The 15,351-nt window shown below is 32.3% G+C and overlaps 1 protein-coding gene across 1 annotated transcript in view; it reads right to left on the bottom strand.

Moving 5' to 3' along the window:
• Positions 1 to 5,911: 5,911 nt before the first annotated feature.
• Positions 5,912 to 15,351, bottom strand: part of LOC150079916 (AP-2 complex subunit alpha-like) — a 260,057-nt gene continuing 250,617 nt past the window's right edge. The window contains exon 25 of the mRNA XM_090383347.1: positions 5,912 to 6,311. Within this exon, the coding sequence (XP_090239473.1) occupies positions 6,234 to 6,311 (78 nt within the window). The 3' untranslated portion in view covers positions 5,912 to 6,233. The remainder of the gene's footprint in view (positions 6,312 to 15,351) is intronic.

Genomic DNA, 15,351 nt, shown 5'->3' with positions numbered 1-15,351 from the left:
GGTCACACAATGACTAGCAGTACATGAAATAACTTGGTCCATAAGTGCTTTGATATTTAATTTGAAATAAGATCAATAATTTGACATTAATATACTCAGATAAGGCAAACCTTGAGCTTCATTTGCAAAAATGAATGTTAGGCTGCTAAAACTATAAAATTAAAAGAACAGATATAAAAAGACATTTGCAATATGCAAACAAAAAAAAGTTTGAAAGAAAGTTATTTTCAAAAAACAAAGGAAAGCTAAATGTAATAAGAAATTTTATGAGATCTTCAGTTTTAACATGATGCCATTGTACACTTAAGTGGGTTTCTTTTACTTTGCCTTAGATGAGGCAAAGTAAAAGAAATTAATCATCAGATGTATTAATTTATCTATCAGCAGATATAAAGAATTTAAATTTGTTTCATTCATCATTTTTTTTTTTTTTTTTTGCCTTAAAAATATAACAAGTTTTATCAGGCTTTTGAAAAATAACATCTTAAAACAACTATAATAGGACAAACTTCCCAGAAAATGAATGTAACAAATACCAGGCCAAAAAAAAAAAAAAAATTATGCAAAAAGTAGCAACAACTTAACCAAAACAACTATCAATCTCTCATCAAAAGGTATGATAATAAATGACCAACCACTTAATATTTCAAATAAATTTGTTCTCTTTCCAATAAAAAAAAAAGAAGCAAGTTTGCTGAAATAAAGTAATTTGAGAGTGTCAATATTTTTTTAGTTTTTACTGTAGAACTGTACAATCTAAGCAAAAATTACATCTTTTCCAAATATAAAAAACAGTGCAAGATTTTTATTTATTTATTCAATACTTAGTATCAGATGGTATTCCATGGATTTGTATTACATTATTAAAGTTTTCTTTTAGTTCTTGTTTTTAGTCTAAAAATGACGCTAGTTCAGTTAACCAAAAAATATTCTACATCTGGAAATAGTAAATCTCAGATTATCTTATCACTTTGGAAGTAACATAATTAAGGTATGATGATAATAATAGCAGTTGATAATGAAAAAGACAAGTTTAACTGTACAATGTGATACAAAGTGTTTTCAAAGCTACTGGAATAGAATATGGTGCTTTATCTATGTTGCACTGAAATTTTGCTAGTAGGGACAAAGAAGTAAGCAATGTATTACATAAATGCCTTAAGTCACACCTTTACCAGTCTGGAATTCTGATTTCAGGAAGGATGCTGTGGATCTGCTGGTAAAGGTGAAACAAAGACGGTTAGTTTTTGAAATACAGTAGAACCCAGATAACAAGTTTTCCAAGGGGCTGGAGGTTTAGAACTTCTTGAGCAGGAAAACTTCTTAGAAGGGAAAATGATCTTAAGGGTATGAACTATTAACTACACAAATGAAAATGAAAAGATACACATACATAAGTTAAAGATCATTTTTAAGTACTATTTCAGAATTTATAAATATTTTAATCTATCTATGGGAAACATTTTTAAATTGAGGATTTCTAATTGCTTAATGTTCTGTTCATTAAACTCATTACCAAATAGTCATTGCCAAGTTGGAAGGATGAGCTTCTTTGGAGTTTCAACATACTTTAAAAGGTCACAATTACAACAAGTCAGAGAACAATCCACAAAGTAATTCAGAACTGTTCAGAAAAATCAGAACGCCAAATGCTTCACTGTGATTCATGTGGTCGAAGCAATCCAATTATGGATATGGATGAAAACAATTGCAATAATGTCACTTCCATTATATAAAAATTTTTATACTAAATAGGTTTTAAGGCTGAAAGCATCAGACTACGGAAAATTGACTAATTGAACAAGTTAGCATAATTTTAGTTCGTAGTAAATCACCGAAGTAGGTGGCATTGTTTTTGTGATATCTCATATTGTGAATGCCTTTACAATGAGTTGCCCTAATATCAAACTACCTAGAATAAGCAACACTTCACCAATGGATTCTCAGTGGATACCACTACCCCTGTGTAGTGGTATCTGCTGAAAATAAGTAACATTAATCTTTTCATTGGTAAAGCATTGCTTATTGGAGGCAGTGCAATATCAGGGCAACTCTTTGTCAAGGCATTCACAAAAATGAGATGTAAAAAATGATGCCATTTCACCTTCTTCGGTGGTTTACTACGAACTAAAATGATGCTTGGCAATAACTTGTTCGGTTACCAAAATGTTTATATTGTTAAATATTTTTTAATATTAAAAATAAAGAATTTCTATATTTAAAAAACATTAAGTGGGAAAACATCATTATAATAATACACCGTGTATTCTTTATCATAAACTTTTTAAGCGGGAAAACTTTTTACCCGGCAAACTTCTTACACGGGAAAATAATACATTACAATATACAGAGTTGAAATTGGGACTTACCAAACCAAACCTAGTTCAGGGGAAGACTTCTTATGAGGGAATTTCTTATCTGGGTTCTACTGTATCTAAGAAGGCAGACATCTGCTAGGAACTTGGGTAAGATATTTAAGACTTTAAAAGACTTGAGTAAATTAAATGGAGATTTTTTTTTTTTCTTTTACCACAGTTGGTAAACTAAAGGCACGTACTTAAATTGAAGAAGGATAGCTATGAGATTGGATATAAGAAAATTCCTTTCAGTTAAAAATTAACTGTTGAAATATTTTAGCACCTAATTTTGTAGGATTACAGCTTCAGTAAATTTAAGGAAGAATTGGATAGATATCTAGAGGAAACCATGTGATTTTTTCAAAAAAAAATAAACCACCCCCTTTTTTAAAGCTGATGCTGAATAAGTTTGGCTTTTTGTATTGATTTGTCTTTATTAATACTAATACTAACAACAATTTGAATTCTGGCAGTACAGCTAAGGTTTAGAAACACAAGGATTAAAAGAATGTCTGAATTTATAAGAATATAAAGGAGAATGGTTTTATTAGAACTACTCATGTTTTTGTAAAATAATAAAGATTAGCTATCTGTAAGTAATAGAGGAACAGTACAGGCCCACCATTCTACACAAATTTAGACTTTTTATTTTTTTAAATAATCAAAGCAGTAATTCAACTAATTGCAAACTAAAAAAAAAAAAAAAAAATTTCAGTAAAAGTATTCTTATTGATAAAAACTGTTAGGAGGTTGTTTTGCAGTAATGAAAGATGCAATTTTCTGTTTAAAACTAACAAAGATTATCAATTGCTTATTTTGAAATAAATTCTGTTTATACTCCATATAATCTTTTAAAAAGAATGTCAAAAACAGACAAGAGTAGTTATTACACTTAATAAATTTAGAAGAATAAAAAGCTGATAACAACAAAGAGAGATAAAAGTGATTTAATAATACCATTAAAGTCTCAATGGAAACCTAAATGATTGTAAGTTTGCAAGCAGAGCAAAAGTATCAAAGCTTTGGAATAGCTATATGAAGAAAATTAACATAAATTCTTCACTGTATAGATAAAACAGACAAATTAGTGTTTGGCCAACAAAAATATGAGGGAGAGGGGAATATAATAATCATACTATCTAAAAAGAACAAAAGATATATAGAGAGGTATCCAAAGTAAACTAAGATTTTTTTATAGAGCAACTGAATAAAAGAGATACAGTACTTATGGAACGTCTGAGGGGAATTGACAAAGAAGAGGGAATAGAAATGCTCTTTGCATTAAATGTTTAATTGGGGAAATGAAATACATTACATTTATGAAGAATTTGATCAGATACACAAAGTTAGGATTTGAAAGCTTACAGTACTGCTAGACCAAGAAAGTTTATCATAATATCAAAGGAAAAGTATCAAGCAGCAGTTGGCAAAAATTTCACTTTTTAATTCGGAAACATATATGAACAAAGCATTATACAATATGTCCATGTTAATTCAATACAGAGTATTTGAAATGCAATGTATTTTGAAGTCTTACCATTCCTCAATGAATGAAATATGGTTTTAGGTGCATTTTGGTATAGACAATTTGACATACATCTACAAAGAAATCCAAAGTCTTGACCTGGGATTGAATGGCTTTGTCTAATTCAAAGATTGCCGAAACCAACTACAGTCAAACATTGTTATAACCAAATTGAATGGAATTATAATGAAAATTTGCTACTATATGGTACATGTTACCTTTAAATTTTATCCTTCTATCCACTTCCCCAAAAATTGCATGTGGGATCACATAGAATTCACATACCTCTAAGTCATGTTACAGGTGTACATGTAATTCATTTTGTTCATCACTGAAACCAAAATACTCTGATTTCCCAATGCAGATGCTGTACATCTGCATGTGCACATTTAATATGAGAGAAGAATAACAATGAATGCATTCCAGAGAAAATATTTTCATAAGGGAGGATAAAAAAAAAGTAAAATAAAAAATAACCATTGAGGTATGAAATTATTTCTCAATTTCTTGCACGTAATAATAAAGATCACCGAGTTTTTGTTTTTACTGCCATAATTAGTCATGGAACTCAATATATACGAGCTGTACATTAAAATAAAACTACTTTATTTGTTGAGTATAATCATACCTATCTGTTGTGTGTGTGTGTGTGCGCGCGAGTGTGTGTGAGAGAGAGAGAGAGAGAGAGAGAAATCCATACAAGAAGGGTGACATTCCTCTCTTTTAGCAATGTCAATTATTCAGTGAACTTCATAATTAGAGTGAGTGGACTGCTCTTCTAAACTACTGTGTAAGTTGGTCACAGAGTGCCTGCATGAACCAGCGACCAGTCTGACTTATACAAGTGGATTAGAGTGAAGAGACAGAAAATGAACAGTGTGTGAGTGCAGCTGGAAAAATGTACATTTGGTTACAATTGCGAAATTTTACCTAGAAGTTTCTTTGGGAGTTCCCTCTTGTTTTCAATACTACTTTAGAAAATAGAAAGTTAGAAAAGTTAGGAGAGCTAAGTTAGAAAACAGGAAGATATAAAAATTTTATCACATATATATATCCTCCATATGTGAACTGAAAAATCACAACATCCTGAAAATTAGGTAGACATAATTTGCAAGAACAGGCTGTGCAAAGTTAAAATCCACTGAATAAGTGACAGTAATAAAAAAAGAAACAAAGGAATGTCAACTTTTTGCATGGATTACAAGCAATCACAAAGCAAATAATATCACAAAATATGAATACTCTCTCTCTCTCTCTCTCTCTCACTCACTTTAGTAGATATGTACAATTATACAAAATAAACAACACATAGCTTGTGTATATTGGGTTTGTGATAAATAATGGTGGCAAAAAAACTTATCGTATGTTATCGTGTGTAAGGAACCGATTTAATTTTTTCACAGTATAACTGTTAACGGTCTCATATTGACTAAATTAATATGTTAATTGTTTATTCACAAATGTCTACCACAAGGAAGTTAAAAAGATTTATAACATTTTAAATGAGAATTGTGAAAATTTGGTACAGTATTAATAAGAGTCATCTGACTAAAGTTCTCTTTAATACTGACATTCTTATTACAGATACTTCGAACCACTTTAAATTGAAACAGATTTATTTTGGTCCCTGAAACTTCGAATTAGTAAGGTTTTACCATACTAAGTTAAGCAATAGTATGTATAAAATGAGTTTTAATTAAATCAACAAGTCAATATATCAACTGTTCAGAAATACTGTCCAGCAATATATATATATATGCACATATAAACAAACAAAATATGAACACTGTTTAACAATTTCATTTTTAAATTATAATACAATCTAAGCAAATACAATTAAAAATATCATATTTGAATAATTTCCTTTTATAAAAATGAAAGAAGAAATATTTTTGTTCTATGTTAAATGAAAAGAAATGTTACAATGCAGCAATAGTTAACTTTTGGAAATATATTAATTTTGTAAAGATGCATGTGTATATATTTATTAATATGTACAATTAGCTTTATATGCGATATCTATGTCTGAAGTTATGCAATTATGAGAAGCAGTTGAATTACTACATTGCCAACTGCATGTGGAAATGTAACTGAACGAATAACTAATAATGTGAGTTAATGTTTTATGAACTGGAATGACATGATAAAAAAGTTTAAACTTTCACATTTGATTTCACCTCTCATTTTTGAGCACTTATCTTTGCTGAGTGCCTATGATGTATTCAAGTCCTCACAGTTGGGGGAAAAAGCCAGCAAGGAACAACAGGAATTAGTGGCTTGTGACAATCAGTAAAATATCCAGTACTGATCTCAATTAATCTTAAATTTGTTTCTAATTTTAGCAGTTGCAACTAGAACTGGTCATGAAGGAGCTCACACAAACGCTTTGATACAGTTTCTTTGCTAGTTCGAACCGTAAGGCGATACATCTGGAAGGAAAATAATAATTTTATTATATATTAAAATTTATTAATAATTTATAAACAAGATAATTTTAACTGTGCCATTTAATTAAGAATGGAGATTTTTCCTTGCTCATTAACACTACAATTAATCTAATCAAACTGCATGATGTGTATTCAATTAGTATTAAGCCATTGGGTGCAAGAAAGCCACAGACTTTTTCTGCATCCCATCAAACCTGTCTTTCTTTCACTCATGTAGGTGCCAATCCTGATGAATTGTGAAATTCCAAGAATTTTCACAATTCGTCACGATTTTCCACGAGTTTTTAGGCTGTCAGCCTCAAAACAGCTTATCTCAATCGTTCACACATGAAACCAAGTGGTTTCACGTGTTGAAACTTCCTAACATCCAGAGGTTAAAACTTTATAAAATTCAGTCTTATAAATAAATTTATAAATTATAAATTTATTTATAAGACTGGTCATCTTATAAATTTATAAGCCCATTATTAATAATAACCATTGTCATAACTGTGATTTATAACTAATATTTATAACTGTGATTTATAATCAATATTTATAACTGAAAATTTCACCTTCATTCATATACAGTAGACTCTTCATTTTCCAGGATAGATGGCAAAACACAAATCCCGGTTAATCCAAAATACAGAAGTCCCCAACATACATAAGAGATACGTTCCAGGACTTCTTACGTCTAGTTTTACGTAACTCAGGAATGATTAGTAACATATTGCTACTGTATCATTATTGACAAATCTGAATTCAGCATGATACTTGTTAAATGTTTGACCACTTTCTAATTCAAATTGATCGCTTTCCTTTTCTTGGTAGATTTATTAGTAGCGCTGTCACTTATTCTCTTAGTCGGCACCATGATAACGGTCAAAATTAAATTTTCTGAAAAGAACTTCACAGGGTTAAGGCAAAAACTCATGCACTATTATCACCCAGTGCGAGCTCACATTTTACTAAAGCACATTTTTGGAGGTCACTGCCATAAAACAATAAACACAATATGCACTTTCTGCTTAATCTATTATAAATGGGTAGTAAACTCGATCTTATTGCATTTGCGATGATACTGATAGCTGGAATTCTGTGGGTTTTCACGTTATTATGATGAAGTGTGTGTGTCCCTTCACTGAAATCTTCAGTCATATATAAAAAAAAAAAACAAATAATTGTAAGAATCTTCTTTCTTTCCTATTTTTTTGCTTGTTACTCCGATCTCACTTGTGCAATTTGTGCGTGCCATGACTGTCGTTATTGATTGTTTATTTTACAATCCTAAAAAAATTGAGTGAAAACAAATTTACATAAATCCGTAGTTGCGTAAGTCAGGGACTTACTGTATCCAAAAATGTTCAGCAACCTACGTAAAAAATATGGTGATAGATAAAAAACTTACCATGTACTACTTGTGTGTCCAATGTGATGCTTCCCTTTATTTTTTTGTGATATGTTGATTTTAAATCTAATAGCTTTCCTTTATTTTTTACAATTTTGTGTATGGTTTGGTCATCAACATTATAATGGTTCATTAGAGCTTTAACGGACGCACAATTTTCAAACTTTTGAATAATTTAAAATCTTTGTTTAACTGAAAGCGCAACTCTTTTGTGTTTATTCATCATTTTCGCGTTTTCTAAACAAAAAAAAAAAAAAAAAAAATATATATATATATATATATATTTACTATAAAAAAAAATTGACATCCCTGACATAAAAAACGAAACAAAATCTGTCCTTCTGCAGTGTAACGGAACACAACAATCGATGCAATGCACTAAAACAAACTAAACATTTCTTCTTTTTTTTCTTTTCCTTTTTATTGAGTGGTGGATGTGAAGATAGCACGAGTTGCAAGATAATAGGCACATTAATCTCCCATTGATGACTTATAACACCACTTCTTGTCGCTTATTTATAACTTGCAAAATATCTGTTTATACCTATTCTAGTTATTACTTGAATTTTATGATTTCTGGTTGATTTTTTTTTTTTTTTTTTTTTAATTTGGAGTCTTGAAGTGTCCCAGTTAATCCAATCCTGGTAAATCGAGTCTGAGTATAGTGAATTTTATGGCTCTAAGAAGGGCCAGTAAATCCTTCTCTTTTTTTCAGTCTTATAAATCAGATCTCATCCCTCCAAAACATTACCTAGTTATTAAACTCTATTACAGTCCACATCTGAAATCTTTCCTCATATGGGTGGTCTTTTTTGATGACCTCACTAGATATGCTGCCCATCTTTGGATTTTTCAAGAAGCTTGGTTTGTCTACCCCCACCTCTAAGTCTCCATATACATGAAATGAATGAATAGTAAGAAGTTTTAGACTAAAATTCCGTCAGCCCAAGTTACATAACTTTCTTCAAAAAATGCTTTATCCTACATGGCATATTGCAAATCTTTACAGTAAAAACTAGATATTTATTGTACTCCTGTATCTGTAAATTTTTAGAATAAATTTATTTTCAATTATTTTCTGCATATAGCATAATACCAAATTCAGAACATACTGTTCTGAAATATTTAATCTAGTATAATACTGATGTTACAAAAATAGATTAGCTAACTTGAACCTACTGTGAGTGACTTCTCTCTTTTCTTCTATTTTTATTTTGATAAACCATGCAATGCACATATGACCAAAACTTCAATAACATCCACAATCATCTCAAGTTTTATCTCTAGCATATTCTGCAACTGGGATCAGATAACTTAGTAAATTTTAATGCTAGTAAATCTCATTTTATTTTATTGCTCCCAAAGTAAGAATTTTTATCTTATGTTAATCTTCAGTAAACATCTAGATCTTTAGATTTAACCATATTTCAATACTTAGAAAATCCTGTTGTGTGTTCCGCACCTTAATCAATAACTCCCTTGCTCAATAATTCCTCCCCTATCGGACACATTCAGATTTTTCTGCCTACTTCAAATACTTCCACAGACTGGGCATCATTCTTCTGAATTGACAACTGTATATCAGTATTCCAAAGGGCCTATTTGCAGTTCATATTTGAAGCCTTTGTAAATGACATTCCTAAGATTTGTTACAAATCCAAAATAAAATGCCTAAAGTAAGCAAACAGTGTCAAACTATATATCACTTCTTTTGATGCCATCTCCTACTGGAGGTTGGTGATTATTATGCTGTACTTTTTTCTGTCTTGGGCGAGATGAAAAAGATCCTCAGCTGATCTGCCAGTCCAGTTGCAGATGTTTTTCAGTCAAAGAAGTTACCTCCCCCCCACTCCTCTCTTTCCCTCTATTTTTCCCTTTATTATTACTTGAAACAATTTATATTTCACATTTCTAAGGATGCATCCCAGGTAGGTAGTTTTCCTTCTCTTTACTAAGCTCAACAATTCAAGTTTTCTTCCTGCTCTTTTCAAGACTTCTATGTTGGTGATTCTGTCTATCCAAGATATTTTTAGCATGCGTCTATAGATCCACATTTCGAAGGCCTCTATTTTGTTCATGCTTGATGTTTTCAGCGTTCAAGTTTCAACTCTGTATAATAGTATGGCCTGCACATAGCACCTAATGAATTTCAGTCTGATTGGCAGATCTAGAGCTTTGTGACACAGCATTGTTCTGTATTTTGTAAAGGCATTTCTCACCACCTCTATTCTTGCTTTTATTTTTGCTTCCGGATCTAGATCAGCATTTAGCCAACTACCAAGATATTTAAAATCTAATATACACTGAGTGATCACTGAATTATGACAACCTACCTAATACTTCGCAGGTCCTCCTTTTGCCCTCAGTACAGCAGCTATCCGATGTGGCATTGATTCACCAAGATGACGAAAGCGTTCGGGAGGTATGGCCAACCAAGCTGTGTGTAATGCGGTCAGCAATGCAGGTATGGAGGTGACTGGTGTATCTAGGCACCTGATATACCTTTCCATAGTGTCCCACAAGTGCTCTATGGGATTGATATCGGGGGAGTTTGGAGGCCAATCGATATGCTGGGAGTCAGAACTGTGTTCCTCAAACCATTCCCGCACAAGTGCCCGATTGCTAGGTGCATTGTCATCTTGGAAGACACCATCGCCATTCGGGAAAAAGTGTAACATAGTGGGGTGTACAGAGTCAGCAAGCAGCTGATGATAGTGGTACGTTGTTCCACATGCACCAGGGGTCCAAGTTCCTGCCAGTGAAACATGCCCCCACACCATACAACTACCTCCACCGGCCTGCACTTTTGATACCATGCATGATGGATGAAGAGCTTCATGTTGTTGATGCCAAATCCATACATGACCATCCACGGTGTGGAGCAAATAACGTGACTCATCCGACCAGCACACTTTCTTCCAGTCTTCTAATGTCCAACTTGCATGCTCTTTGCACCAGGCTAGTCTTTTACGCTGCATACTTCATTAGGAGAGGATGCCGTAGGGGTTGTCTGCTGGTATAGCCCATATGTGCGATGCACGGTCATGCCAGATATTGTTCCGGGTTGGCTCACGTTGTATTGGGTAGTCAACTCTTCAACAGTGCGGCACCTGTTCGCCTGTACAAGTCACCGGACCCGGCACTCACCTCTAACATCAACCTTTCGCTGACCTTTGCAGTTTTGCTGTCAAGTTGTTGTTTGACCATTTTGACGCCAGGCCTGGTACACTTTAACTATGGTGGCTCTTGAACACCCCACCAGTTCAGTCGTTTGGGAATTCGAGGCACCAGCTCGTTGAGAACCCACAATCTGTTCTTCATCAAAGTCTGATAAATCTTTTACCCATCATGCTCGAAATTTTACTACCTACCGAACCACTGACACCTTATCTATGCTATGTAGGTCAACTAATTCCACACACTCGTACCTCATGTGGTCAATGGGTCGCATTCAGTTTTCATAGTTGTGGTCATAATTCAGTAATCTCTCAGTGTAAATACCAAGGTATTAATATATCACTAATCGCAATTAATAAAAGGAGATAAAAAATCTTTTAAAAACTACAACTCCACACACTCAACTTGCGATGGACTCTCAATCTTTATTATGTGCATTGTGGTTGATGGAATGTTACAGCTGCATGACTAAAACTTATCAAAAACAAAATTATTCACAAATACAGTAAAACCTCGTAGTGACCACTTCCTTAGCAGGCCTACCTGTGTAGGGGTGATCAAATGTTGATGGATCAGTTTAAGGAGATACCATATTCATGTTAGTTATTTTCTCTAAGGCAACCATCAATTCCCTAATGCTCTCTCTCTCTCTCTCTGCAACTATTCTCAAAACAGTTGATGAAAAGATTGGTTTAGAGGTACAACCTGAGGGATATTTTTCCAGGTACAAGGAGGGGTCATAAAGCACCGTTTCTGTTCACTGGGGAGGGGGGGGGAAGACATGTAAATTGTAGTGTGAATAGAAACATTGTAAAAAATAAAAAAAATAAAAATAAAAATAAATTACTGCCTATCAACAAGGACTGATAACCAGACTATGCTTCATAAAATTTGCAAGGCATTAATTTGGAATAAGTCTATTTTATTAAAAAGAGGAGAACTACTAGTAGTAAATTTTATAGTTATGACTTAAGGTACTGTTGGTAAATCATATACTGAAATATAGCAAAAGTTTAATAGTTCAGTACCTACCTCTTAAACTGTTTATCACATAATTCATATAAAGAAGGTGAAATACAATTAAAATTAAACTACATTAATGATTACAATAAATCATTTTAATATAAATAAATCAGAGAGAAGAGAACTCTAAGGAAACATTCATAATTTCAGTTAAACAAAAAAATAAATAATAAAAAAAAATAAAAATTTAAAAATAGTAAACAAAAATAAAATAAAATAAACAAAAAATAAGCTGTACTATACAAACATAACATTTCACATTATTCTCTAGAGAGCTAAAGATTGGTGGGGCAAGACCTCCTGTTGCATATACTGCAATTTATATGTGACTTTCACAGCCCATTTGTGTCAGTTTTGGCTAGGGCTTGCATAAAACCGAGTTTAACCAAAGTTTACTCTTAAAACCGGTTTTAAAACCGATTTTCTCAGACTTGGGAAAATAATTAAAAACTTTTAACACAGGTATTTATTTCATCTTGGGTAGATTGTACAAATCGTAATCAAATCTTTTAAACAAAATCGATCACCTCTTATAGTAAAAAAAATAAAAAAAATTAAAATGCTCCAAAAAAGTAACCAGGCTTGAGATTATACAAAAGTACAAATTGTATTCAAATCCTTTGAATAAAAACTATCTTCTCGTATAGTAAACAAAAAAATAATAAGCTATATAATAATAATAATAATAATAATAATAATAAATAAATAAAAATAATGTGAAAAAAAAAACAGCTTGGGGAAATTACTATTTATTGCTAAGCTTTTTTCTGAAAATGATCCTTTAAAAAACACAGTATATTAAGCATTTTTCCTGATAGACTTGACCTTATTTTTGTGTTAAAGAGACCAGTGATTGAAAACTTGTTGGTTTAATGGTCAGCAGTGCTCTATAAACTTTCTCCAGCTTTTCACTTCTACTGCTAGTTGCCTCCAAAAGTTTAAATTCTTTGCTGATTTCCAGTTCACTCGGATATTTTGAAGGTTCTTCCGTTAATCTCTTTATTACACTATCATAGTCTCACATGAGTGTATCTCCAACATCGGAACTAGACGAGTCTGTTTTCTTCTAAAAGAACAATTCGTTTATTTTCAGTTTCTTCATTCAACACTAAGACTCCTTTGGAATGTTTTGCAAATAATCTCTGATAAATCTCTTCACCATGCTTTTTCAAAACTTGCTTACTTGGAAAATCAAAAGTTCTTGAACCTGAATCTTCTTTCCTAAACTTTTTGGGGTTGTGTAGATAGCTCAGCAAAGCCACAGTTTGGCAATTTCGTCTTGCATTGTAACGCTGCAAAAGGCTTTGGTGAAACTTTAAGCAAATGGGTTTTCTGCTGTATCAAGCTTAGCAAGCAGAAATTCTATTGAAGACTCTGCTTTAAGTAAGTCTGTATCTTCTGAGGCCTTCAGAATCATTTCAACTGGTTGCAAAGTTTCACATAGCAATTCAAGTGTTTTCCAGTCATCATCAGACACAGCTTAAGTTGACAGTACTGCACATAGAGCATTTCAAATGCAATTTTTCAATTTCAAAAATCTCTCAATCATATAGAATGTGCTATCCCATCTAGTCTTGCAATCTAATATAAGTTTATATTCTTTCCCATTAAATTTTGCTTTAACAAAATTTTCTAATGTCATTTTTGGTAGGTGATTTTCGAAAAAGCTTGAAATTTTTCTGACTTTGTTAATAGTTTGTGCAATATTGGCCACTGGATTGAAGAAATAAATGAGCTGATCGGTAAAGTCAGTTTGATAAAGCATGCCTTGCTGTCTTTCTTCAACGTCTTCATCATCATCACTACTTTCTTCATTATTTTCATTTTCTTCATTGTCTTTGGGAGACTCAGAGATTGTGGCACTATAATTGATTGCTTTTTCATAAAGTACATCTATAACTGACAGATGTATACAATGGGCTATCTATACATTGTTGATGATTAAGCGTAATTTTCTTGCCAAACTTAATCATCATTGCTGCTCCATCGGTGGTGCAGGCAACAATATCCTCATCCAAGTTCAAACCAAATTCCTTCAAGTGTCCATTCACAATTTGCTCATTTTCTTGTGCTATCAAGTGAACCATTAATCTCAATAAGACCTAACGACCAATGATTGTCTTTTGAATGCACATTTATATTCATATACCTTTTATTTTGTATAGACATATATTCGTCTAGAGTCAATGAATACCGTGCACCCAAAACCAATGAATTTTTGAAATGATGAATAAGTTCTTCTTTCTTAGTTTTATAATAATTCAGAACCATATTTTTAATTCCATTCACTGAGGCTGGTGGTAATTTATCGTATTTATTTCTCTGAAGATGAAGGCTTGATTGTATAAACTCACTCCTGGCAATTTAATTAAAAGAAAATCCATCTAAAGCAGCTAATTTTGAAATCTCTTCTTCCATAGATTTTTTAACAAAGTTTTTTTAATGTTCTTACCATTTTTACGGGAGGTTCACTGTTATCTTGTTTAATGTCAATCTGATGCATTTTCTTTAAATGCAACATCAAAGATGATGCAGATCCTCAAGACAACTTCATTATCTTTTGAACGTTGTGCTTCACCTTTGCTTTTTCGAGCAAAATAATTCCATACATTTGATTTCATCTTAGACATATCAAGAGTAATAAATATTAATTAGTAGGAATTTATATCACCGACAATTTTAAATAAAAATATTGAAGATAACAAAGGCACAATACTATGCATCACTTCCGCAAGCACTGGATGAAGAGTCTAAACGAGGCAAATTTCAAAATTTTCATGAAAGAAATTTTTTATTTATTTACTTGCAATTTTTTTCCCCCAATTAAATCTATTGTATTTTCAAAATTACATAAAAGCTAAATTTGGTGAAGCTGCTTTTTGGAGAACATTTGATCGCAAATTTAATAGGAATAAAGAAGCAAAAAACTTTCTACGATTGAAATTAGATGCAATATTCAGCGAATCTGTTTCTAGTGGGTAACCATCAATAAGGCGCGCGTTCCATAACTTGCCTGGAGAACAAGATAGATGGAACGGAGAAATGTCGAGCATTTTCTTTTACGCTATCGCTCTGACTCACTCGGTCGTAAATGAGTACACCTGGATCATGCCATGATACAGGTGGGAAGATAAAAGGTACCCCTCCTAGATTTGGGCCACTTGCCCATGAGATTCGTACCTAAAGATAATATAAAATAAAAAACATATTTAAAACATAAAGCAGTTGAACGATCCAGACAAACGAACAAACAAAAGAAAATGTGCGTAACAAAAAACTATATTCGAGGGCTAACTAAAAAAATATTCGAATCCGGTTTTAGAAGCTCGGTTTCGGTTTTAACAACTCAATATGAAAACTGGATTTAACCGGTTTATAAAACCAGTTTGCAAGCACTAGTTTTGGCTAAGCCCCTGGTTTGTAAACAAGACA

Source organism: Mastigoproctus giganteus, chromosome 10 (assembly GCF_048544385.1).
Source record: "Mastigoproctus giganteus isolate SK-2022 chromosome 10, ASM4854438v1, whole genome shotgun sequence".
NCBI classification, from domain to species: domain Eukaryota; kingdom Metazoa; phylum Arthropoda; class Arachnida; order Uropygi; family Thelyphonidae; genus Mastigoproctus; species Mastigoproctus giganteus.
Note: the sequence above shows the minus strand (reverse complement) of the source record. Positions and strands in the feature narration are given on the sequence as shown.